The sequence below is a fragment of the Anarhichas minor genome, unplaced genomic scaffold (assembly GCF_050575085.1).
Source record: "Anarhichas minor isolate MPS153535 unplaced genomic scaffold, ASM5057508v1 ptg000059l, whole genome shotgun sequence".
NCBI classification, from domain to species: domain Eukaryota; kingdom Metazoa; phylum Chordata; class Actinopteri; order Perciformes; family Anarhichadidae; genus Anarhichas; species Anarhichas minor.
In genome coordinates, this window is record NW_027466505.1 from 451558 (window position 1) to 477587 (window position 26030).

At 46.7% G+C, this 26030-nt stretch overlaps 2 protein-coding genes across 5 annotated transcripts; both read left to right on the forward strand.

Moving 5' to 3' along the window:
* The first annotated feature begins 101 nt into the window (after positions 1 to 101).
* On the forward strand, positions 102 to 17922 carry LOC142933358 (protein disulfide-isomerase tmx3a-like). 2 transcript variants are annotated; one of them, XM_076077438.1, is made up of 16 exons: positions 102 to 2076; positions 2839 to 2887; positions 3401 to 3443; positions 3868 to 3991; positions 4305 to 4350; positions 8136 to 8216; positions 8437 to 8536; positions 10880 to 10957; positions 11236 to 11302; positions 12092 to 12190; positions 13124 to 13181; positions 13258 to 13311; positions 13401 to 13457; positions 13713 to 13842; positions 13937 to 14005; positions 17453 to 17922. In XM_076077438.1, the coding sequence occupies exons 1-16, from the start codon at positions 2043 to 2045 to the stop codon at positions 17609 to 17611; spliced, it is 1248 nt and encodes a 415-aa protein (XP_075933553.1). In that variant the 5' UTR covers positions 102 to 2042; the 3' UTR covers positions 17612 to 17922. The 2 variants fall into 2 exon arrangements, with proteins under 2 accessions (XP_075933553.1, XP_075933554.1); XM_076077439.1 differs by lacking the exon at positions 10880 to 10957.
* Positions 17923 to 18742: 820 nt separating this feature from the next.
* cdyl (chromodomain protein, Y-like) lies at positions 18743 to 25929 on the forward strand. 3 transcript variants are annotated; one of them, XR_012947576.1, is made up of 8 exons: positions 18743 to 18871; positions 19914 to 20607; positions 20700 to 20950; positions 21137 to 21309; positions 21388 to 21598; positions 21894 to 22037; positions 23593 to 24655; positions 25019 to 25154. XR_012947576.1 is itself a non-coding variant. In XM_076077453.1 (7 exons), exons 1-7 carry the CDS (start codon positions 18848 to 18850, stop codon positions 25175 to 25177), a joined length of 1656 nt encoding a protein of 551 aa, XP_075933568.1. In that variant the 5' UTR covers positions 18743 to 18847; the 3' UTR covers positions 25178 to 25929. The 3 variants fall into 3 exon arrangements, 2 of the variants coding, with proteins under 2 accessions (XP_075933568.1, XP_075933569.1); XM_076077453.1 differs by lacking the exon at positions 23593 to 24655 and having other exon boundaries at positions 25019 to 25929; XM_076077454.1 differs by lacking the exon at positions 23593 to 24655 and having other exon boundaries at positions 18850 to 18973; positions 25019 to 25929.
* Positions 25930 to 26030: the final 101 nt, after the last annotated feature.

Below are 26030 nucleotides of genomic sequence, written 5' to 3' on the forward strand. Positions count from 1 at the left end.
CTATCCCTTAATTCAGTCTTAATTACCCCATAACTATCCCTTAATTAACCCATAACTATCCCCTAATTAAGCCTTAATTACCCCATAACTATCCCATAATTAACCCATAACTATCCCCTAATTAAGCCTTAATTAACCCTTCATTATCCCTTAATTGTCCCTTGATTAATCGTTAACGAACATGTAGTTATCGCTTGTTGATCCCTTTCTGATTGGCTGTGATTATAACTGGACTCTGGTTGAGGTTTCTTTCACACCTTCACCTTCATCATGACCAACGTTAACGCTTTCATGTCCAGATTTATAGAGGACATCTCAATAGAGACAATACTGGCTAATGCTAACATAGTTTATTAAAGAACAAAGTATGAAGGTCCAGATTTATAATGTAAAATCAGTTTATTAGTGAATCCTCTTGACAATGAGAGAAACCTTATGGAGAGAACTGATGATCTAAATCTGTGTTTTTTTAGCCAGAAATGCTTCATTGGTCCTTTCATTTGAAAACTTAACCCCTTGAATTCACTTTCATGCAGCTGTTGACCTTTTGTTACACTAGCTGATTCCTGGAGTGAACTTTTTAAATCTGCATCATATTTAGAAAGCTGCAGTTCGTCTGATGATGATGATTAATAATAATAATAATAATAATAATAATTGAATTCACCATAAACAGACTCTGATCCAGATATCAGAGACATGGATGAATCCTGTTTTTGGGTGGATGGTCATCACGGTGACATTTGTCACCTTTCTGCTGATCAATTGTTTGTTGACAGAAGGTTCTTCAGGCTGATAGACTCCTGGTGCATGGGGGCTGGTATGCAAATTGCAGAGGGTCCATTGAGGATTCCTCCTGCGGTCCTGCCTCTCCAGCACCTTCATCACATGAGATGTGAGGGCAACTGGTCGGTAGTCATTGAGGCCAGATGGTGTCGTCTTCTTAGGTACAGGAACCAGGCACGACGTCTTCCACAGCACCGGGACTTCCTCCTGCTTCAGGCTCAGGTTGAAGAGGTGTTGCAGGACATCAGACAGCTGGATGGCGCAGGTCTGATGTCTGATGTCAGGTCTGATGTATATTTCTATATATAGATCTATGGATATATATATCAGTGTTTGTTCTCTCTTTGTACCGTCTGTTCACCTCCTCTCCTACCTCCTTGTTTCCTTTCTCACTTCCTCTTTCCTTCCTTTCATCCTTCATTTCCTTTTTATATTTAATTTCCTTCCTCGCGTCATTTCCTGTTTTACCTTCCTTTCCTCCCCTTTTCGTTCCTTACCTCCTCGTTTCCTTCTTCATACCTGTCAGTCTTCTTGGATCAGAAACATTAGAATATAACAATATAAACTATTGTGCAGACTTCCTGTTGTCACGGGGCGTGAGTGTGGACCCAAATGTAGGCACAGGCCAGGGATTATAGGTGAAAGGTTTATTGACAGGAAACCAAGGGGGGGGGGAATGACCAGAGCACCGCGGGAAAATCCAGGGAGGGTGAGGGTGGAATCCAGGCAGGAGGAGGTAGGGCAGGGCAGGCAGACTGGGGAACCTGGAGGATGAAAAAACTGCAGGAACAGAGAGACAGGGTTAAAGCACTGAAAAACCACTTGGGAGAAAACTCTGAATTATCTTCAAACAGAGCGGCCAAGAACTACTAGCTACCACGTGAGCTGTAAACAACGATCTGGCGAAGAGTAGATGATGAACCGGGGTAGATATACTGTTGGGTTGATGAGTTGATGGAGTGCAGCTGGTTTGACTGGCCAGGTGAGGTGAGTTGTAATTAGGAAGCCGGGAGGAGCCCAGGTCGGAGCCCTGCCCATATGATACACACACACACAGGACAAGCAGGAGGCACGGCCTGGCCGTGACAGTTGTCTCTCTAACATCCTCAGTTGACTGTGTGTTGTTGCTGATGTCAATAAAGCTTCAGTGGATTGAATGTAACCTGTTAATCCCTCAGATTAGTGCTCTGTCAGCAGTTAGCAGATTAGCTGTGTGCTGTTAATCTCTTTGTGCTGCAGTTTCTCCATCAGTCGACATGTGGAACAGAAGGAACACGGTCCTGCTCTCAGGTACGTCCTCCACCAAACTACACTCATATTTACACTGAATCTAAAAACCCTCACAGGCTCCTCCCACAAGCTCAGAGGAACCAGGAAGTGCAGGTTAACGAGGTTTAAGGAGATTTAAAGTCTCAGACTGAAGGATGATTTAATCTCAGAGCTGCAGAGAAATGAATCAGATGTGTTTAAACCTGAAGACCTCCAGTGAGTTCATCTCACAGAACCACCAGATTCATTATGGGACTTCTGAATGGATTACTTTCAGGTTATGTTGATGCTGTTGCTTTAACAGGTCCTTTATTCTGAAAGTCCAGTGAGCAGCTTCCTGTGGCTTTAACAGGTCCTTTATTCTGAAAGTCCAGTGAGCAGCTTCCTGTTGCTTCAACATGTCCTTTAACAGGTCCTTTATTCTGAAAGTCCAGTGAGCAGCTTCCTGTTGCTTCAACATGTCCTTTATTCTGAAAGTCCAGTGAGCAGCCTCCTGCTGCATTAACAGCGTCCTTTATTCTGAAAGTTCAGTGAGCAGCTTCCTGCTGCATTAACCGGTCCTTTATTCTGAAAGTCCAGTGAGCAGCCTCCTGCTCCATTAACAGGTCCTTTTATTCTGACAGTCCAGTGAGCAGCTTCCTGTCTCTCATCACATTTAATCAGATATGAACAGAACAGTTAGCTGAGATCAATCAACCAATCACAGCTCTATTTGGTGTCAACAGAAAGAGATGACTCTAAATGTGTTGTTTACTGTTTGTTTGTTTGTTTGTTTGTTTGCAGTGCTGCTGGCTCTGTCAGCGTCGGCCTTCGTGGAGGAGCTCGATGATTCGTGAGTACAAAGTTTTATTCCATTACTAAGAAGAGAAGAAACCAGAACTCATTGGTCAAAGGAACAGGAAGCTGAGATTTAGCTTCCTGTTTCAGTGTCAGAGTTTCACAATAAAAGCATCCTAGAACAAGCTTGAGTTAACTTTATCAAAGAAACAGAAGGTTTGTTTAGAGTTAGAACTAATCACAGTTTAATCCTCTTCTGTCAATATTTATAGAATATATAATCTTTATTTCACCAGGAAATTTAAATAAAACTTATTTTACAAGTGAAGCAGAAAATATATATATATATATATCTATCTATCTATCTATCTATCTATCTATCTATATATATATATATATATATATATATATATATATATATATATATATATATATATATATATCTATCTCATATCCTCCGGTGTTTTAACGAGGCAACAATATTTAGTTTGAACATGTGGAGTTTATAACAGTTATTACTGAACAGCTGTTTGTTAATAACATGTGAACATTAACATAATTTTAACAGATTCATGGAGAGGAGAGGAGCCGACGACATCTGGCTCATTAAGGTACGTAAAACAAACTCACCTGACGCCAACACTATTTATTTATTATATATATATATATGTATGTAATATATATGTGATATTTATTATATATATATTTCTTTTAATTAGTGCTGGGCAAGTTAACGCGTTATTATCGCGTTAATGCATTAATTAATTAACGGCAACAATTCTATTATCGCGCGTTAACGCAGTTTTTCTTATTATTAGGCGGACAGACTCCAGGTTCCATGTGTTTGCAAACCAAATGTTATTGACCTTTTGTTCATATAGCAGTACTTTTAAAATAAAAGTGCGCAATACACTACTTTTGAATTCATTGTTGAACTTTGTGCATAACAATGCGATTAATCGCAATTAAAAAATTTAAACGTTGCCCAGCACTAATTTTTATATATACATATGTGTCGTGTTCGTCTCTGTGCAGTTCTACGCCCCCTGGTGTTTGTTCTGTAAACAGCTGGATCCGGTTTGGCATCAGATCGGATCAGAACTCAGGAGTCTCGGCTCTCCGGTCAACGTCGGGAAATCAGACGCCACGGCCAGCACCGGTCAGTAACACTACCAAAATAAAAGCATCAAAATAAAACCATCATCACAATGCTGTTTGTATATAACACGTTGAACATGATGATCAGAATGAAAGACTTGAAACTAGAGATTGAGACCATAAACTCATGTTTAAATCAAGAGAGAAGTAGTCATTTTCTCATAGACTTCTATACAACCAGAGGAGTCACCCCCTGGTGGACACTAGAGAGAATGCAACTTTAACACTTTACAGAACTGGAGGTTGACTCCTGGTAGAAACTGATTCTCACTCTTCACTCCCACCATGTGATCAGGTTGTGTTTCTCTCTGCAGGTTTGGCAAAAGAGTTTAAGGTCCGAGGTTATCCAGCCATCCTCATGTAAGTCCTCAGAACAACTATTAATACATTAATACTAGTGCTGGGCAATGATTACAATTTTTAATCATGATTAATCGCATGATTTTCTGCGATTAATCTCATTGTTATGGCAAAATTCAATAATGAATTCAAAAGTAGTGTATTGTGCACTAGAATTTTTTTATTGTGTAGCTAGAAATAGTTGGACTCACCTCCACACACAGCGTTGGCTCTGGAACCAAGCTCCTGGAGAGGGGTTGGACTTTGTCCTTTTCCGGAGTTGCCCAGGGTGAGAGGCGCCGGGCGGGAGTGGGGATACTCACGAGCCCCCAGCTGAGCGCCGCTGTGTTGGAGTTCTCCCCGGAGAGCGAGAGGGTCGCCTCCATGTGCCTACGGGTTGCGGGGAGCAAGGCTCTGACTGGGGTTTGTGCTTATGCACCAAACAGCAGTTCGGAGTATCCGGCCTTCTTGGAGTCGGTGGGAGGGGTCCTGGAAAGGGCGCCGCCTACCAACTCCATAGTTCTCCTGGGGGACTTCAACGCTCACGTGGGCAATGACGGAGAAACCTGGCGGGGGGTGATTGGGAGGAACGGCTTGCCCGATCTGAACCCGAATGGTGTTTCGTTATTGGACTTCTGTGCTTGCCACGGTTTGGCCATAACGAACACTATGTTCGAACATAAGGTGGCTCATAAGTGTACCTGGTACCAGAACACCTTAGGCCGGAGATCAATGATCGACTTTGTAATCGTATCATTTGATTTGCGGCCGTATGTCTTGGACACTCGGGTGAAGAGAGGAGCAGAGCTGTCAACTGATCACCACCTGGTGGTGAGTTGGATCAGATGGCAGGGGAACCGGTTGGAAAGACCCGGCAAACCCAAACGTGTAGTGAGGGTAAACTGGGAACGTCTGGCGGAGGACCCTGTCCGGGAGGTCTTTAACTCCCACCTCCGGAAGAACTTCTCACACATCCCGAGGGAGGTTGGGGACACGGAATCCGAGTGGACCATGTTCAAAGCCTCTATTGTGGACGCGGCCGCTAGGAGCTGTGGCCGGAAGGTCATCGGTGCCTGTCGTGGCGGCAACCCGAGAACCTGGTGGTGGACACCGGAGGTGAGGGAAGCCGTCAAGCTGAAGAAGGAGACCTTCAAGGCCTGGTTGGCCCAGGGGTCTCCTGAAGCAGCTGACAGGTATCGGCAGGCCAGAAGGGCTGCAGCTGCGGTGGTCGCGAATGCTAAAACTCGGGCATGGGAGGAGTTCGGGGAGGCCATGGAGAAGGACTTTCGGTTGGCCTCAAGGAGGTTCTGGCAAACCATCCGACGGCTCAGGAAGGGAAAGCAGGGCTTACCCCAGGCTGTTCTCAGCAGGGGGGGGGAACTGCTAACCCGGACGGAGGACATCGTCGGGCGGTGGAAAGAGCACTTTGAGGAACTCCTAAACCCGACCAACATGTCCTCTGCAGAGGAGGCAGCTCCTGAGGACCTAGGGGGAGGCTCACCCATATCCCTGGCAGAGGTCACTGAGGTAGTTAAAAAGCTCCTTGGTGGCAAGGCGCCGGGGGTGGATGAGATCCGCCCTGAGATGCTGAAGGCGCTGGACATAGTTGGGCTGTCCTGGCTGACACGCCTCTTCAATGTTGCATGGGGGTCGGGATCAGTGCCCATGGAATGGCAGACCGGGGTGGTGGTTCCCATCTTCAAAAAGGGGGACCGGAGAGTGTTCTCGAATTACCGGGGTATTACACTACTCAGCCTCCCGGGGAAGGCTTATGCCAGGGTGCTGGAAAGGAGGCTCCGACCGCTTGTCGAACCTCAGATTCAAGAGGAGCAGTGCGGATTCCGTCCCGGCCGTGGAACAGTGGACCAGCTCTTTACCCTTGCAAGACTACTGGAGGGGCTCTGGGAGTTTGCCCAACCAGTCTACATGTGCTTTGTGGACTTGGAGAAGGCTTTCGACCGGGTCCCTCGGGGGGTCTTGTGGGGGGTGCTGCGGGAGTATGGGGTGCCGGTCCCGTTACAACGGGCGATCCGGTCTCTGTACGACTGCAGTAGGAGCTGTGTCCGCATTCTCGGCAATAAGTCAGACACGTTCCCGGTGGGTGTTGGCCTCCGCCAGGGCTGCCCTTTGTCACCGGTCCTGTTCGTGATTTTCATGGACAGGATATCTAGGCGCAGCCTGGGGGCGGAGAACGTCAGTTTCGGGGGTCTCGGGATCGCCTCTCTGCTATTTGCAGATGATGTGGTCCTGTTGGCCTCCTCGGATCGTGACCTCCAGCATTCACTGGGGCGGTTTGCAGCCGAGTGTGAAGCGGCGGGGATGAGAGTTAGCACCTCCAAATCTGAGGCCATGGTTCTCTGCCGGAAACCGGTGGATTGCTCCCTCCAGGTGGGGACGGAGTGCCTACCTCAAGCGAAGGAGTTCAAGTATCTCGGGGTCTTGTTCACGAGTGAGGGTAAGATGGAGCGGGAGAGCGACAGACAGATCGGTGCAGCTGCAGCAGTAAAGCAGGCACTGCACCGGACCGTCTTGGTGAAGAGGGAGCTGAGCCGGAAGGCAAAGCTCTCAATTTACCACTCGATCTACGTTCCTACCCTCACCTATGGTCACGAACTCTGGGTCGTGACCGAAAGGACAAGGTCGCGGCTACAAGCGGCCAAAATGAGTTTCCTCCGTAGGGTGGCCGGGCTCAGCCTTAGAGATAGGGTAAGGAGCTCGGTCATCAGGAGGGAACTTGGAGTCGAGCCGCTACTCCTTCGCGTCGAAAGGAGTCAGCTGAGGTGGTTCGGGCATCTAATTAGGATGCCTCCTGGACGCCTCCCACTGGAGGTTTTCCAGGCACGTCCAACTGGGAAGAGACCCCGGGGAAGACCCAGAACACGCTGGAGAGATTACATCTCCCAGCTGGCCTGGGAACGCCTCGGGATCCCCCAGAATGAGCTGGAACATGTTGCCGGTGAGAGGGAGGTCTGGGTCGGCCTGCTTGACCTGCTGCCACCGCGACCCGACCCCGGATAAGTGGTGGAAAATGGATGGATGGATGGATGTATTGTGCACTTTTATTTTGAAAGTACTGCTATATGAACAAAAGGTCAATAACATTTGGTTTGTAAACACTTTAAACACATCAGGTTGTTGTTAGCAGCAGTATTCCCTTTACATAGTAGCAGTTATAACACAGTTAGAATGATTTTGATCATAGATATTCAGCCGGTGTTCACAACTTTATCTTCATGTGTGTAAGAGATGATATTTAAATATACTTCTTGAAAACTGCAAACCTATCTACGTCATGTTTCTATGTTTGTTAAATTCTCAGTAGTGATCACTAAATGATGCTTATTATACATATTACAAACAAAACACTTTAAAAACTCTAAAATAATAACTTAAATGAATCCTTTCTTTTTGTTGGTATTTAGGTCAGACACATATGTAACGCTGATTACCGTAATATGTGTGGTATTTGTTATAAATGTATGTTGGTACATAGAGGGTGATAAGAAGCTGTACATGGAGGGCCTTAGGACCCAGGGGAATGTAGGTGAAGGAAACTGGAAGAGGAGGAAGAGACGCCACACAAACAGCTGTTCACCGCTCGCTGTTGGTTCTTGTGTTAAAAATGTCCGCTGAATAATAATTTTTAAAAACTGCGTTAATGTGCGATAAAATAATTGTCGCCGTTAATTAATTAATGCGTTAACATGATAATAACGCGTTGCCCAGCCCTAAATATATAGCCACAAATATATATGTATATATTATAATATATAAAGCGTAAATAAACGTCTGTTCTCTATTTTCAGGTTGAAGAAAGATGTGAAATATAATTATTCAGGACCAAGAACCAAAGATGGAATCCTGGACTTTGCTAATCGAGTTGGAGGGTAAGAACCTGTAACCAGTGTGGAACTAGCATGCAAACATTAGCTAGCTAGCATGCTAACGTTACACTGGTTACAGTAAATGACCGAGTCAAGTCAATTAATGCAGATTGTTGTCATGACCTTTAGTATAGATCTGATATTAAACATCACAGCAGTCAGTGTGACGTCACAGCAGTCAGTGTGACATCACAGGTCTGACCGTCTATGTTGTGTCGTTCAGGCCGCTGGTTCGATCTCTCAGCAGTCTGCAGCTCTTCCAACACGCCATGAACCGCCATGATGTCATGTTTGTTTATGTTGGAGCCACATCACAGCTGAAGGTACACACACACACACACACACACACACACACGCACGCACATCTATACATTACATTACAGTCTGTAAGCCACTGGGGGGGCGAATGGGAGAACTTGTTCGGACGCGTGTTCCACAAACATTTCACTGTCCAGTCTTTCTTTCGATCCGTCGATCCATTTATTCCGTTTGACACCATCACAGAATACCACAGGATAATATAAGACCTTGAAACTCCACGCTGACACGCCACATTGACACGGTCAAAAACTGTTAGCTTCCCGTCCACACACACACACACACACCTGATTCTCATCACCAGGCACTTACCTATAATATGCACTTTCTGCCAATGTGTCACTCTGTGTTCAATGTCCGAACTGCATATATAAATTCACCTCGTGTTACCCTCAAAAGAAAACAACAAAACCACGTTATGGCTCCAACACAGTCATTCAGCAGACTCTTTTATCCAAAGCGACTTACAATAAGTGTATTCAACATCAGTATTCAAGAGAACTACTAGTCACCAGAAGTCATGAGTGCATCTCCTTTAAACAAGCATCTAAGGGCATAAACCAGAGCAGAAGTACAGAAACAAACTAATATGAATACAGTAAGTGGTGAGTGGAAGGCTCAGGGTAGTACTTCTTGAAGAGGTGAGTCTTCAGCCTGATGAAAGATGGGCAGCGACTCTGCTGTCCTGACGTCAGTGGGGAGTTCATTCCACCACTGTGGGGCCAGGACAGAAAACAGTCGCGACCGGGTTGATCGGCCGCAGGGACCTCTGAGCAACGGGGCAGAGCGAAGTGGTCGGGCGGGGGTGTAGGGCTTGATCATGGCCTGGAGATAGGAAGGAGCTGTTCCTTTCACTGCCCTGTAGGCTAGCACCAGAGTCTTACACTGAATGAGAGCTCTTACAGGGAGCCAGTGTAGAGAACGGAGAAGGGAAGTTGTGTGAGAGAACTTGGGGCGATTGAACACCAGACGAGCTGCAGCTTTCTGGACAAGCTCCAGAGGTCTGATGGCCGGGGCTCTGGCAAGTAGAGAGTTGCAGTAGTCCAGGCGGGAGATGACAAGAGCCTGGATGAGCACCTGCGCCGTCTCATCAGTGAGGAAGGGGCGAATCCTCCTGATGTTGTAGAGCAGGAATCTGCAGGAGCGTGTAACCGATGCAATGTTTGCTGAGAACGACAGTTGGTCGTCCAGGGTCACACCCAGGTTCCTCGCAGTCTGAGTTGGCATCACCACGGTATCATCAATGGTGATGACAGGTCTCGGTGCAGGCAACCCTTCCCCGGGAGGAACAGTAGCTCAGTTTTGTCCAGGTTAAGCTTGAGGTAGTGTGTCGTCATCCACTTCGAGATGTCAGCCAAGCACGCAGCGATGCGTGCCTCCATTTGAGTGTCATCGGGGGGAAATGACAAGACCAGCTGGGTGTCATCGGCATAACAATGGTAAGAGAAGTCAAGCGAGCGAATAACAGAACCCAGAGATGTTGTGTAGAGCGAGAAGAGTAGGGGGCCCAGAACTGAACCTTGTGGAACCCCCGTAGTCAGCATGCGTGGTTCCGACACGGCCCCCCTCCATGTCACCTGGTAGGCATCCTACCTGACAGGATCGACCTGTCAGGTAGGATGCAAACAGGGAGAGTGCAGAGCCTGAGATGCCCATCCCCTCGAGGGTGGAGAGGAGGATCTGGTGGTTCACGGTGTCAAATGCCGCAGACAGTTCCAGGATAATCAGGACAGAGAAGAGAGAGTTCGCTCTCGCTGCGTGAAGCGACTCCGTCACCGCAAGGAGGGCTGTCTCTGTTGAGTGACCCACCTTGAACCGGGACTGGTGGGGGTTCAAGAGGCTGTTCCGGTGGATATAGGAAGACAGTTGGTTGGAGACAGCACGTTCAAGTGTTTTGGATAGAAAGGGTAGAAGAGAAACCGGTCTGAAGTTCTTGACATCAGAGGGGTCAAGTGATGGTTTCTTCAGAAGGGGGGTGACTCTGGAAGTCTTGAAAGCAGTGGGAAAGCATCCTGAAACAAGAGATGTGTTGATGAGGTGGGTGAGGAAAGGAAGGAGTTCAGTCACAATAGACTGAAGAAGAGGGGAGGGGATCGGGTCAAGGGAGCACATGGTGGGGCGGTTAGATATAACAAGGTTGAGGACCTCGTTAGGGGAGAGGGGAGCAAGATAGGGTAAGATGGGGCATGAAGAGGGGAGGGAGAGCTGAGGGGGAAGAGCTGGAGAGGGAGAGGGTAGAGAGGGAGAGGGTGGACAGTGTGTGTATGTATACACACACACACACACACACACACAGCACTAGTTTCTAAACACTAAAAACACACAGCTGACCTCTGGTGTGTTTTTAGGGAAACTACACGTCAGCAGCAGAAGAACTGATCGTTCACACGTTCTTCTTCTCTTCATCCAGAGACGTCCTGCCAAAGGTTTGACTGAGGGGACGGGAGAGGACGATAGAGGACAATAGAGGACAATAGAGGACGGTAGAGAAGCGGACAAGAGAGGACGGTAGAGAGGACGGTAGAGAGGACGGTAGAGGACGGTAGAGAAGTGGATAAGAGAGGATGGTAGAGAGGACGGTAGAGGACAAGAGAGGACGGTAGAGGACATTACAGGACAGTACCTACATACAGAAGATGTAAAATGTCTCTCGACCTGAATTGGTTTGTCAGTGTTTCTGGTTAAACCTGGTCCATGTGTCCAGGTGGTGTCCCTCTCAACTCTGCCGGCTGTGGTTGTTTTTAAAGATGGAACCTACTTCACCTTTGACGGTAAGACACTGACCTCTGAGTGGCCTCCTGTTACACAACTGATTACTGATGTTCATTATGTTCTATCTCAGATACAAAGTAGGTTTGTCTGTGGCTCAGTGGACAGAGAAGGTTTAACCTCGAGACACTGTGGTTGTCCTTTAACCAAGAGACACCGTGGTTGTTCTTTATCCTCGAGACACCGTGGTTGTCCTTTATCCTCGAGACACCGTGTGTTACGTTCCCTGTTCTGGCATCTAAGGGATGCGGGGAGTAACGGTGTTATTTTCCTGGGGAAAAAGAGGCTGAGCAACGATGACGGTTAACAAAAAGGGTATTTATTATAAAAGGGCTAGCTGCTTGCACGTCAGCAAAAGAAAACTACTAAAAAGAAAGCGACACTGGACATACAACAGCCCACACAGCTGGAATAAAGGTGCAACAATGGTCCACAGCAACACACACACGCAGCTCCACCACTACGCGTTGCCCAAGGGTTGTCAGCTCACGCACACAGCCTCACTACTGTGGTCTGCCCAAGAGAGATCGTCCTTCAGGAGATCCTCTCCTTTTAGCCACCAGCCACAGCTAATCGCGATTGGACGCGGCTGCGTTCAATCAGCCGCTGCAGCTGGCATCCGGGACAGAGGGTGGCACTCAAGAAGACTGAGGGAAAACAGAGGGAGAGCACAAACACAACACGGCACGTAACACCGTGGTTTTCCTTTAACCAAGAGACATCGTGGTTTTCCTTTAACCTCGAGACACCGTGGTTGGTGGTAAACTCTGAGAACTTCTTTTGTGCTTCAGAGGAACTTGACGGTGATCTGAAGTCGTGGATCAACAGAGAACGTTTCCCAAACTACCTGAGGATCGACAGCTACACTCTGTACGCTATGGGAGAGTCAGGTAATGTTTCACCCACAGGGAAACACGCATTCACTGGACTTTTATTGTGAAAACCTCATGATCTTCCTGTTGTCTGGCCTCTCCTCACACAAACTTATGTCCATAAAAGCATCAATATCTTAAATATATAGAGCGAAATGATGCTTATGACATCAACCTGGTCAGGTGCTCAGTAGCGCCCACATGTGACCACTTATAAAACACAGCCATATTTCTTCAATCACTAAATATTAATATTAATAGCCGCACATAAAGCATTTCACCTATAAGTGGTGCCACTGTACAAAGACAACTTTAAATGACAGAATTTATAATATTGAGTGACTGTGGCGGTTGAAATCATCTCCAGTTGGTTCGTGTTTCTCCAACAAATGCACAGTCTAGTTGAATTTTAAGATTTTACACTAACATATTAAATAAATATATTTGAAATGTTTAATCCTGCTATTGGAAAATTTAAGATTTCACAGATTGTAAATGTACATTTTGAATGGTCGCCCCTCATCAGGTTAATTATTTTTAATTGTAAACGGATATTTATTGGATAAAACTGAATATTGTGTTGTAATTTTGGGCCGGACATTAATGGGTCAATTTTACAAACACAAAGCAAACTTTTCTAGTTTTGTTTTTTAATAGAAGCACAAACAAAAGGAGTTTGTGTAGAGCAGTAACTATCTTCTAACTATCTTCTATTAAACAGTTGTAAATGGTTTATTAATATTTCTTTAATTTTAGCATTATTTATGTTTTATTCTGATATGTAACGTAAATGTCTGTGTTTGTTACTATATGGTATTTATATTATTTGTAGAAGTTTCTCATTCACGTGACTACAGTCAGATCACAGCAGCATCTAGTGGACATCAGAGGAACTGCAGCTCCGAGGCTGCTGATTGGTTCATGTGAAGTGACTCCGCCTCTGTCCGACAGGTAAACTGGTGGTGTTGGCGCTGGTGGAGGAGAAGACACCGTGTGAGGAGAGCGTGAGGTAAGACCACAAGACTTAACCATGACATCATCCGTCCTCCGACCTCACTGTGATGTGTTTCCTGTTTCTTGTTCAGGTACAAAGGTCTTGTGGAGAAAGTGTCTGCAGACTACAGAGAGTTCTACAGCAGGTCAGAGTCTCATTGGACACTAAGACACAAAGACATAAGAGGACAAGGTACTGAGACACAAACCTGAATCTGTCTTTCTCTCTGTCCAGAAACTTCTACTTTGGTTTCATGGAAGGAAGTGACTACATCAATGGACTCGTGATGGGGTAAGGTAGTGTTTAAGTCTTTAACGTCTCTAGTCCTTAACGTCTCCAGTCCTTAAGGTCTTTAGTCCTTAACGTCTCCAGCCAAATGACATTTGACAAATGACATTTGTCAGTGGACACTGGGACTTGGGCAACTAAGAGTTGTTGCTGTGTATTAAAGTCTAGTCTCACATGTCCATGTAGAGACATAAAGGACTAGAGATGTTTCAGTAAACTCAAGTATACTTCCATTCCCTTGATGTTTGTCGTTGTCAGTGAGGTGGTGGTGCCCTCCTTCATCGTGGTGAATCTGTCCAGCGACGGCTACTTCCTGCCTCCGGTCGCTGTAAAGACGGAGCGCCACCTACTGGACTTCCTGAACGGGGTTCTGGACGGCAGCATCCAGGTCAGGACTCCAGACTCACCTGGAGGACGATAAAGAAGATCTAACAGCCGGGTTTGATTATTTCTGAAATCTGATTCTTTGTCTGACTTCTCAGTTTCAGGGAGGAAACGGCGTCTATCAGCGCGCCAGACGTTTCGTCTATGACATCAAAGTCACACTGACTGTAAGTCCTGTTCCTCATCAGTTCTGTTCTCTGGTTTCATGGACCTCTTAACTCTCCGTCCTCTGTTCTCTGGTCTCAGAGACCTCTTACCTCTCCAGTCTCATGGACCTCTTACCTCTCTAGCCTCTCTTCTCCGGTCTCATGGACCTCTTACCTCTCTGTTCTCTGTTCTCCGGTCTCATGGACCTCTTACCTCTTCGTCCTCTGTTCTCTGTTCTCATGTCTCATAGACCTCTTACCTCTCCGTCCTCTGTTCTCATGTCTCATGGACCTCTTACCTTTCTGTCCTCTGTTCTCCAGTCTCATGGACCTCTGACCTCTCCGTCCTCTGTTCTCTGGTCTCAGAGACCTCTGACCTTTCTGTCCTCTGTTCTCTCATGGACCTCTTACCTCTCCGTCCTCTGTTCTCTGGTCTCAGAGACCTCTGACCTTTCTGTCCTCTGTTCTCTCATGGACCTCTTACCTCTCCGTCCTCTGTTCTCATGTCTCAGAGACCTCTTACCTCTCTGTCCTCTGTTCTCTGGTCTCAGAGACCTCTTACCTCTCTGTCCTCTGTTCTCTGGTCTCAGAGACCTCTTACCCCTCTGTTCTCCGGTCTCATGGACCTCTTACCTCTCCGTCCTCTGTTCTCATGTCTCATGGACCTCTTACCTCTCCGTCCTCTGTTCTCATGTCTCATAGACCTCTTACCTCTCCGTCCTCTGTTCTCATGTCTCATGGACCTCTTACCTTTCCGTCCTCTGTTCTCATGTCTCATGGACCTCTAACCTCTCCGTCCTCTGTTCTCATGTCTCATGGACCTCTGACCTCTCTGTTCTCATGTCTCATAGACCTCTTACCTTTCTGTCCTCTGTTCTCCAGTCTCATGGACCTCTGACCTCTCCGTCCTCTGTTCTCTGGTCTCAGAGACCTCTGACCTTTCTGTCCTCTGTTCTCTCATGGACCTCTTACCTCTCTGTCCTCTGTTCTCCTGTCTCATGGACCTCTGACCTCTCTGTTCTCATGTCTCATAGACCTCTTACCTCTCCGTCCTCTGTCTGGTCTCAGAGACCTCTTACCTCTCCGTCCTCTGTTCTCTGGTCACAGAGACCTCTTACCTTTCTGTCCTCTGTTCTCTCATGGACCTCTTACCTCTCCGTCCTCTGTCCTCTGTTCTCTCATGGACCTCTTACCTCTCCGTCCTCTGTTCTCATGTCTCATAGACCTCTTACCTCTCCGTCCTCTGTTCTCCGGTCTCACGGACCTCTTACCTCTCCGTCCTCTGTTGTCTGGTCTCAGAGACCTCTTACCTCTCCGTCCTCTGTTCTCTGGTCACAGAGACCTCTCCGTCCTCTGTTCTCATGTCTCAGAGACCTCTTACCTCTGTCCTCTGTTCTCTGGTGTCAGAGACCTCTTACCCCTCTGTTCTCTGGTCTCAGAGACCTCTTACCTCTCCGTCCTCTGTTCTCCTGTCTCATGGACCTCTGACCTCTCCGTCCTCTGTTCTCCTGTCTCATGGACCTCTTACCTCTTCGTCCTCTGTTCTCCGGTCTCATGGACCTCTTACCTCTCCGTCCTCTGTTCTCATGTCTCATGGACCTCTTACCCCTCTGTTCTCATGTCTCATGGACCTCTGACCTCTCCGTCCTCTGTTCTCATGTCTCATGGACCTCTTACCTCTCCGTCCTCTGTTCTCCTGTCTCATGGACCTCTTACCTCTCCGTCCTCTGTTCTCATGTCTCATGGACCTCTTACCCCTCTGTTCTCATGTCTCATGGACCTCTGACCTCTCCGTCCTCTGTTGTCTGGTCTCAGAGACCTCTTACCTCTCCGTCCTCTGTTCTCTGGTCACAGAGACCTCTCCGTCCTCTGTTCTCATGTCTCAGAGACCTCTTACCTCTGTCCTCTGTTCTCTGGTGTCAGAGACCTCTTACCCCTCTGTTCTCTGGTCTCAGAGACCTCTTACCTCTCTGTCCTCTGTTCTCCTGTCTCATGGACCTCTGACCTCTCCGTCCTCTGTTCTCCTGTCTCATGGACCTCTTACCTCTTCGTCCTCTGTTCTCCGGTCTCATGGACCTCTTACCTCTCCGTCCTCTGTTCTCATGTCTCATGGACCTCTTACCCCTCTGTTCTCATGTCTCATGGACCTCTGACCTCTCCGTCCTCTGTTCTCATGTCTCATGGACCTCTTACCTCTCCGTCCTCTGTTCTCCTGTCTCATGGACCTCTTACCTCTCCGTCCTCTGTTCTCATGTCTCATGGACCTCTTACCCCTCTGTTCTCATGTCTCATGGACCTCTGACCTCTCCGTCCTCTGTTGTCTGGTCTCAGAGACCTCTTACCTCTCCGTCCTCTGTTCTCTGGTCACAGAGACCTCTCCGTCCTCTGTTCTCATGTCTCAGAGACCTCTTACCTCTGTCCTCTGTTCTCTGGTGTCAGAGACCTCTTACCCCTCTGTTCTCTGGTCTCAGAGACCTCTTACCTCTCTGTCCTCTGTTCTCCTGTCTCATGGACCTCTGACCTCTCCGTCCTCTGTTCTCCTGTCTCATGGACCTCTTACCTCTTCGTCCTCTGTTCTCCGGTCTCATGGACCTCTTACCTCTCCGTCCTCTGTTCTCATGTCTCATGGACCTCTTACCCCTCTGTTCTCATGTCTCATGGACCTCTGACCTCTCCGTCCTCTGTTCTCATGTCTCATGGACCTCTTACCTCTCCGTCCTCTGTTCTCCGGTCTCATGGACCTCTTACCTCTCCGTCCTCTGTCCTCATGTCTCATGGACCTCCCCCCCAAATAATTTGGCATTATTGGATTTTTTTTTTTGGTGATGTCATTAAATTAAACTATTGTTTCTCACATGGGCAAGTTATTTGTAACTCTAACATTCTACATACTGTATGTGCGTGCGTTCTGGTTTGTATGTTTTCTCCCCCTTCAAATTACAATCCAATAGCCTATCATCATACTGAACGATATAAAGTTGACATTGTCAGGTCCATTCTCCATCCATTGTGTGCGGTCCCTTTAAGAATTAGGATTTGGGAGTGACGCGGATATGAAAGCTAGTTTATCCGTCTTTCCTTTACAAGCAGGAAAATTATTTCTCTCTTTATTTGAGAAAAGTTCATATTTGTGTTGTCAAATTTCACTATGACCCTGAAATTCTGTCTCTTGTGTTATCATATACTGAATGCAAGCAAAACTACAGAGCAAAATCACACTCTTTCTGATTGAACCAATCTATGAACTGTCTGAAACAATGGATATCCACGACCCCAAACGGGCCCCAAAAAAAACACGCCACTCCCCTTGGGGCTAAGCCCCCCTTTCTTTGAATCCTAGAAACGCCCCTGCCTCTTACCTCTCCGTCCTCTGTTCTCATGTCTCAGAGACCTCTTACCTCTCCGTCCTCTGTTCTCTGGTCTCGGTGACCTCTTACCTCTCCGTACTCTGTGTTTCTGTCCTTCCAGCCCGTGTTCAGCCAGACTCCGCTGCTCGGCTGCTTCCTGGTTGGCTTCCCGATCGCCATCGTTGCCGTCTTCTTCTACTTCTGCTGTAGGAACCGACCCACCGTGTCTGACGACGACGGCGATGACCACACGAAACGGTCCAACAAAAAGTCAGACTGATGAGGCGGATCAGGAGGAGGACCGTCGACTAAAAGGGATGCAGACTTTAGACCCAGAATAGTTTACCATCATCTCTTTTGTCTTTGACGTGAGATCAAATAAAACACTTCAACCCAGTCTGTCTGCAAGTAAAACCGTTTTTTCAATGTCAACTTAATGTTTTACGTTGAATGTTCAGAATTACCTGGATGCACCTGGAGGGCTTATGACATCACAACTAGTGTGGAGCCAATCAGGACTTTACAGCAAAGGAGCCATCTTGTTGTCATTGTAAGAATTTTAAATTAGGTAAATAAAGTTGCGATCTTGAAGGTCTCTGCTTCGTTTATCTTTGGCTGCTCTCGTGGCAATAAGCCATAAAGACGTTCACTTAACCAGAGATCCAAGCAGTCTCCCAGTCCGATCCTGGGGGGGGAGGGTTAGGGGTTAGGGTTAGGCTAACCCTAACCCTAAAAATATTCACGCCTTCATTGTCATATTGATCCTGGTTTACTCTCCAGTGAAGAAGTACTTTGATTAGGACCATGATGGTTGTAAATGGCTGCAACAAGTTATAGTTGACTGCTGTACTTGCTGACCAGCCCTCACTTCTCTTTCTTTCTTCCATTTTTTTTTACAAATAACATCCAGTAATCTGCCTTTTATTTTGTACATAGTGTTTATTATTTTATCTAGGTTGTTTTTAGTCATTTTTCCATTGTTTGTCATACTGTATTGTATCTGTGTTGTTTGTGTAACTTGCATGGACTGTGCTACTGCCTCTTGGCCAGGTCATCATTGAAAATGAGAATTGGTTCTCAATTGATTTTACCTAGTTAAATAAAGGTTAAATAAAAATAAATAAATATATTTGAGTTTATTAATGGTTCATGTCAGAGCGCTGAGATATCTGGGACAAATTAATGGAAACATTAATGGACTAGTTTAGATGTTTTAATGGGTTTACTGTATAAACAAAGGACTGTTGTGAACAATGATTACGGTTTAAATTACGGGATGGTTGATCCTAATGTGGTTTTCAAGACATCGTCATTACGTCATCGTTAATGGGTTTTTACGTTGAAAGAAATAATGAAATATTCAGCTTTTATTTTGAAGGTCAGCGAGTCAGACCGGATGTCGCGTCACGCTGCCGTGCTAACCCTGGCATCTAGTTAACGGAGCTAAACAGTCTTCAGCCTCCTCTCACGTGAAGAAGAAGCTTCTGGAAGCTGCTCGTGCACGCGCACAGTCTCCATGGCTACGGAAGAGTTCTACGAGGTGACGCGAGCTAATGCTAAAATGCTAACAATAGCTAGGTCGGAGTTGAGAGTTAAACTTTGTGAACTTTTCGAGCTGAGGAGCAGCTGAACCTCAGAACTGGTTAGTTAACCGGCTAGTTAACTGATTAGTTAACAGCTTTACGACTCAGTGAGTCAGAGTCTGAGTCTGGTACTAACTAGCTTCTGTAACTAGCCTGTAGAGTTAGCTCAGAGTTAGCTCAGTGCTAACTCAGTGTTAGCTCAGTGCTAGCTCGATGCTAACAGATGTCTGTCACACAATTTATAAAAGTGAACGTGTTCAGACTGTTGTGATTAATGAATGAACTCTGAGGTTATTAATACTATATAACTATCATCAGTTAACCAATGAATGTATCGACAAAGAAAATCAATCAGCAAGTTTCAGTTGTAATATAAGAATAAACTAGTTAGTTACTCTATAAGTTAAAGGGTTAATGTGAGAATAAACTAGTGCTAGTTTAGTTACTCTATAAGTTAAAGGGTTACGTGAGAATAAACTAGTGCTAGTTTAGTTACTCTATAAGTTAAAGCGTTAACGTGAGAATAAACTAGTGCTAGTTTAGTTAAAGGGTTAATACTAGTTTAGTTAAAGGGTTAGTACTAGTAAAGTTAAAGGGTTTGTACTAGATAAGTTAAAGGGTTTGTACTAGATAAGTTAAAGGGTTTGTACTAGATAAGTTAAAGGGTTTGTACTGGATAAGTTAAAGGGTTTGTACTGGATAAGTTAAAGGGTTTGTACTAGATAAGTTAAAGGGTTAGTACTAGTTAAGTTAAAGGGTTAGTACTAGTTAAGTTAAAGGGTTTGTACTAGTTTAAAGGGTTTGTACTAGTTTAGTTAAAGGGTTTGTACTAGATAAGTTAAAGGGTTTGTACTAGTTTAAAGGGTTTGTACTAGTTTAAAGGGTTTGTACTAGTTTAGTTAAAGGGTTTGTACTAGTCAAGTTAAAGGGTTAACATGTTAATAAACTAGTACTAGTTAAGTTACTAGTTAAGTTAAAATGTTAACTCGTCTCCACCAGGTGGAGAGGATCGTGGACAGGAGGAAGAGTAAGAAGGGTAAAGTGGAGTACCTGGTCCGGTGGAGAGGTTACGGTTCAGAAGGAGACACCTGGGAGCCAGAGACTCACCTGTCCACCTGTATGATCTACGTCCACGACTTCAACCGTCGGTACGCCGAGTGGCAGAGAGACGGCACGTTGCTGCGCTCCACCCGCAGCTTCCCCAGCCGCCGCTTTAGCCCCGCCCACAGACCGCCCTGCAGGCCGCCGCCCACGGCTCACGGTGACATCGCCGGAGGTGACATCATCGGAGGTGACATCGTCGGAGGTCTACCTGGAGGATGTGATCAGGTGAAACTCGCCCTCGGACCGATCCGCCCAGCCTCCGTCAGCTCGCAGCAGCACTTGCCGGTCGGCCGGTTCGGCAGCCTTCTGATGTCGGCGTCTCCGGCTGGCTCGGCCCGCCGCAGCGTGGACCTGTCCAAAACCGGCATCAAGATCCTGGTCCCCAAGAGTCCGATGAACAGCCGTCTGGACGAGGCGGCTCACGGTCTGGAGGCCGGAGCTCAGGAGGCTCACCTGGTCCCACCTGAGGTCGCTCTGCTGGAGAAACCTGCAGGGGTCCAGCTGGGGCCCGGAGAGGAGAGGGCCCGCATGGGGACCAGACCACGAGTACCTGTCACACCTGGCGCCATGTGCTCCCTCAGCAGCATAGGTAAGCTCAAACAGAGGGCCTTTCTCAACTTATATTAAAGATGGCGGCATGAAGACCTGATGTAACATATAAACTGATGTAAACTCCTCCAGGTAACTCATTGATGGAGGTTGTAGCTGCCAATGGGACGTCTGGTGTGCAGAGTGCTGTTACCGGAGCGACGAGTGCGACGGGGAAGCGTCGTCTGGAGGAACGCTCGGCGTTCGACAAACGTTTGAGGTTCAGTGTTCGACAGACAGAGAGCGCCTACCGGTACCGGGACATCGTGGTGAAGAAACAAGATGGCTTCACTCACATCCTGCTGTCAACCAAGAGCTCCGAGAACAACACGCTCAATCCGGAGGTGAGACCACGCCCCCATCGTATAGACCACACCCCCACCATATAGACCACACCCTAACATACACTATAAAACCTGAAGTGAAGCCACGCCCCCACGGTATAGACCACACCCTAAGGTGAAGCCACGCCCCCACGGTATAGACCACACTAACTTCCCTATAAATTGTTCCCTGCTCCTCGTCTTCAGGTGATGAAGGAGATCCAGAGTGCCATGGCTACAGCAGCATCTGATGACAGTAAGCTGGTGCTACTCGGCGCCGTTGGAAGCGTATTCTGCTGCGGTTTGGACTTCCTGTACTTCATCAGACGGCTGACGGAGGACAGGAAGAAGGAGAGCATCAAGATGGCCGAGACAATCAGGTAACGCCTGCTGGAAGAAGCCCCGTGTGATGTCATCAGTGAGCGTTCACCTCTGACATCTGACCTCCTCTTCCTCAGGACCTTCGTCAACACCTTCATCCAGTTCAGGAAGCCGATCGTGGCGGCGGTCAACGGGCCGGCTCACGGCCTTGGGGCCGCCATCCTTCCTCTGTGTGACGTGGTGTGGGCCAATGAGAAGGCCTGGTTCCAGACGCCCTATGCCTCCTACGGACAGACGCCTGACGCATGCTCCTCCTTCACCTTCCCCCGCGTCATGGGCCTGGCCTCGGTCAGTCCACCTTTACCTTACCTTACTCATTAACATCAGCCTCATTAGCATAAGCACCATCAGCCTCATTAACAGCAGCCTCATTCGCCTAACCACCATCAGCCTCCTTAACATAACCACCATCAGCGCCATTAGCATAACCACCATCAGCTCCATTAGCATAACCAGCATCAGCCTCATTAACATAACCACCATCAGCCTCATTAACATAACCACCATCAGCTCCATTAGCATAACCACCATCAGCCTCATTAGCATAACCACTGGTGTTCTAAGGTAACGGGTTCTGTTTCAGGCTAACGAGCTGCTGCTGAGCGGCAGGAAGCTGACGGCTCAGGAGGCGTGTTCTAAAGGATTAGTGTCTCAGGTTCTGTGGCCGGGAACCTTCACACAGGAAGTGATGCTGCGAGTCAAAGAACTGGTCACGGTCGACTCACAGGTCAGTCAACACACTACAGTATATGAATATATATTAGGGGTGTAACGGTTCACAAAATTCTCGGTTCGGTTCAATACGATACAGTGGTGCCACGGTTCGGTACGTTTCGGTACGTTTTCAATGCAGCAAAAAAGCAGAAATGCCAAATCCTCTGAGACTCAATGGGGCGTGTCTGAGTTGATTCTCTGTTTGGGCTTTTGTTTTCTTTTACAAAGCAGGAATTATGGTCTGGAGAAATGGGCTGGTGAAGGAGTAGTGTCACGGGGCTCAATAGCATTCAGCATGTTGGTGCAGCCTGGTTTATCACTAGAGGAGGGATGAACCTTTAGCCTGTTTGAGTCAGGAGGGAACAGATACCGAGACGCTGCGGGGAGAGTTTGTAACGAATATTACGTGACTATTCACGTACACTGGGCGTGATGGTGCCGGTGTAAACAGGAAGTAGATTGGTTGCTTAGTTTAAAATAATACGACAGAGTAATAAAGTCTTTAATAATGAAAGGTTGTGTTTGATACTTAAGATCTTCTCTAAAATCTTCCTCTATGAACTCAAACAGATACATTTCGTGGAAAGTTTTATTTTTCAGACTTCGTTACAGCGCTGGGGGTCTTGCTCGATATCTCTCACCTCATATTTACATTAAAATCAACACTTACACACAAAGGTTTACTAGATTATGGTCCATAAATGTGGTCAACACAAGTCTCTCACTCGTTTCCTCGTTGTTGTCTGTTCTCACTCGTAGCTCTGCTGAAGGCTTAGCCATCTGTCCTACTGGAGAGCATTTACTGCTAACCGTGGCTTCAGACGTCCGCTCCATAGGGCTGGTCACGCCGCTGGTCACGTCGCTCACTAATCGCTCCATTAACAGCTGCTTCCTCCACAGAAATGCAGACTTTAACTGAACAACAGCTGCTAGTAAAGACAACACGGTCAACAACGCCTGTAATCAGTTGTTGAATTAACCTGGTAGTCGATCGGTAATCAAGACTGTTGTTTGTGAACATCCGGGAACGGTCACGTGATAGGAGCGTGGCGAATCAGGGAAGGACAGCACGTTACGTCGGGTGTGTTGCCATGTTTGAGCGCAGCGGCTCCACCAATTTTAGCTATATTTTATGTTTCAAAAGCAATTTAATATTATTCAAACGTATTGTTCGGTTCATAATGCGTACCGAACCGTGAGCCCCGTACCGAACGGTTCAATATGAATACGTGTACCGTTACACCCCTAATGTATATACAGTGGGTACGGAAAGTATTCAGACCCCTTTAAATTTTTCACTTTGTTTCATTGCAGCCATTTGCTAAAATCAAAAAAGTTAATTTTATTTCTCAATGTACACTCAGCACCCCATCTTGACAGAAAAAAACAGAAATGTAGAAATTTTTGCAAATTTATTAAAAAAGAAACTGAAATATCACATGGTCATAAGTATTCAGTATTGAGTAGAAGCACCCTTTTGAGTTAGTACAGCCATGAGTCTTCTTGGGAATGATGCAACAAATTTTTCACACCTGGATTTGGGGATCCTCTGCCATTCTTCCTTGCAGATCCTCTCCAGTTCCGTCAGGTTGGATGGTGAACGTTGGTGGACAGCCATTTTCAGGTCTCTCCAGAGATGCTAAATTGGGTTTAGGTCAGGGCTCTGGCTGGGCCAGTCAAGAATGGTCACAGAGTTGTTCCGAAGCCACTCCTTTGTTATTTTAGCTGTGTGCTTAGGGTCATTGTCTTGTTGGAAGGTGAACCTTCGGCCCAGTCTGAGGTCCAGAGCACTCTGGAAGAGGTTTTCTTCCAGGATATCTCTGTACTTGGCCGCATTCATCTTTCCTTCAATTGCAACCAGTTGTCCTGTCCCTGCAGCTGAAAAACACCCCCATAGCATGATGCTGCCACCACCATGTTTCACTGTTGGGATTGTATTGGGCAGGTGATGAGCAGTGCCTGGTTTTCTCCACACATACCGCTTAGAATTAACACCAAATAGTTCAATCTTGGTCTCATCAGACCAGAGAATCTTATTTCTCATAGTCTGGGAGTCCTTCATGTGTTTTTTGACAAACTCTATGCGGGCTTTCATATGTCTTGCACTGAGGAGAGGCTTCCGTCGGGCCACTCTGCCATAAAGCCCCGACTGGTGGAGGGCTGCAGTGATAGTTGACTTTGTGGAACTTTCTCCCATCTCCCTACTGCATCTCTGGAGCTCAGCCACAGTGATCTTTGGGTTCTTCTTTACCTCTCTCACCAAGGCTCTTTTTCCACGATTGCTCAGTTTGGCTGGACGGCCAGGTCTAGGAAGAGTTCTGGTCGTCTCAAACTTCTTCCATTTAAGGATTATGGAGGCCGCTGTGCTCTTAGGAACCTTGAGTGCTGCAGAAATTATTTTGTAACCTTGGCCAGATCTGTGCCTTGCCACAATTCTGTCTCTGAGCTTCTTGGGCAGTTCCTTCGACCTCATGATTCTCATTTGCTCTGACATGCACTGTGAGCTGTAAGGTCTTATATAGACAGGTGTGTGCCTTTCCTAATCAAGTCCAATCAGTTTAATTAAACACAGCTGGACTCCAATGAAGGAGTAGAACCATCTCAAGGAGGATCAGAAGAAATGGACAGCATGTGAGTTAAATATGAGTGTCACAGCAAAGGGTCTGAATACTTATGACCATGTGATGTTTCAGTTTTTCTTTTTTAATAAATTTGCACAAATTTCTACATTTGTTTTTTTCTGTCAAGATGGGGTGCTGAGTGTACATTAATGAGAAATAAAATGAACTTTTTTGATTTTAGCAAATGGCTGCAATGAAACAAAGAGTGAAAAATTTAAAGGGGTCTGAATACTTTCCGTACCCACTGTATATATTAAGTATCGTTGTTCCTCATCTCTTCTTCTTCATCATCTGTATATATGTGATTAGAGTAGATGATAGAACCCATCATGTGGTGATGGTGGTTCCACTGGTTGCACTTCCTGTCCTGCAGGTTCTAAAGGAGTCTAAAGCTCTGATGAGGAACACCAGCCGCGGTGCTCTGGAACAAGCTAACGAGAGAGAGTGTGAAGCCCTGAAGAGGGTCTGGGGCTCATCAGAGGGAACAGACTCCATCCTGCAGTACCTGCAGAGGAGCACCGAGCTCTGCTAGGACCGGGACCTCGATCTGGACCGGGACCTGAACCGGGAACAGTTCCTCTGACTCAGCAGATTCTGAGCTGGACAGGAAACACTGAACGTTTCCTCCTTTTGTTATAAACATTTAAGTTATAATTTCAGCAGAATTCTGTATCCTCTGGTTCTCCTCCAGTCAGATGTTGACTCACCTGTGAGGTTCCACATGGATCCTCAGGGTTCCATCCTGGGTCCTCTGCTGTTCAGCTTTAAATGCTTTTTACTGGGTGGTACCATCTGGACACACGGGGCTGACCATGAATAAAATTACCTGTGCTAAGCTAGGCTAGCAGTTCCCCCCTGCTTCCAGTCTTTGTGCTAAGCTAGGCTAACGGTCCCGGACCTTCGTCTGTACTGGATACAGACATGAAACTGAAACCAGAGAACTTATCAAATGGATGTGATCTTTGACAGGAACATAAACTGGAAGTGGATGCTGATGTTTCCTCTGGTGGGCTTGGTTCCTCCTCTAGCGCCCCCTTCAGGACAAACTGTTCAGACATCCAGACGCCTGTAGGGGGCGCTGAGTTCAGTCTCATCAAAGGAGTTTGATCAAAACTGATGAATTGTGGGTAAATATGGACACCTGAGAGGAGACTGTGATGCTGGGTGTGGCTTGTGATTCATGTGAACTGACTGAACTGTGATCCGGACCAGAGTCCAGGACCTGATCTGAGGAGGTTATTAATCATCCAGTTATCATGTGTAAAATTAAACACACTCAGTAAATCTGTGTTCTTTCATTTCAAATGAATTAAATGATTTTGTCTGTAAAGTGACTTCACTGATGCATCAGTGATGTCACTGTTGAAGCAGAGACGGTCATGATG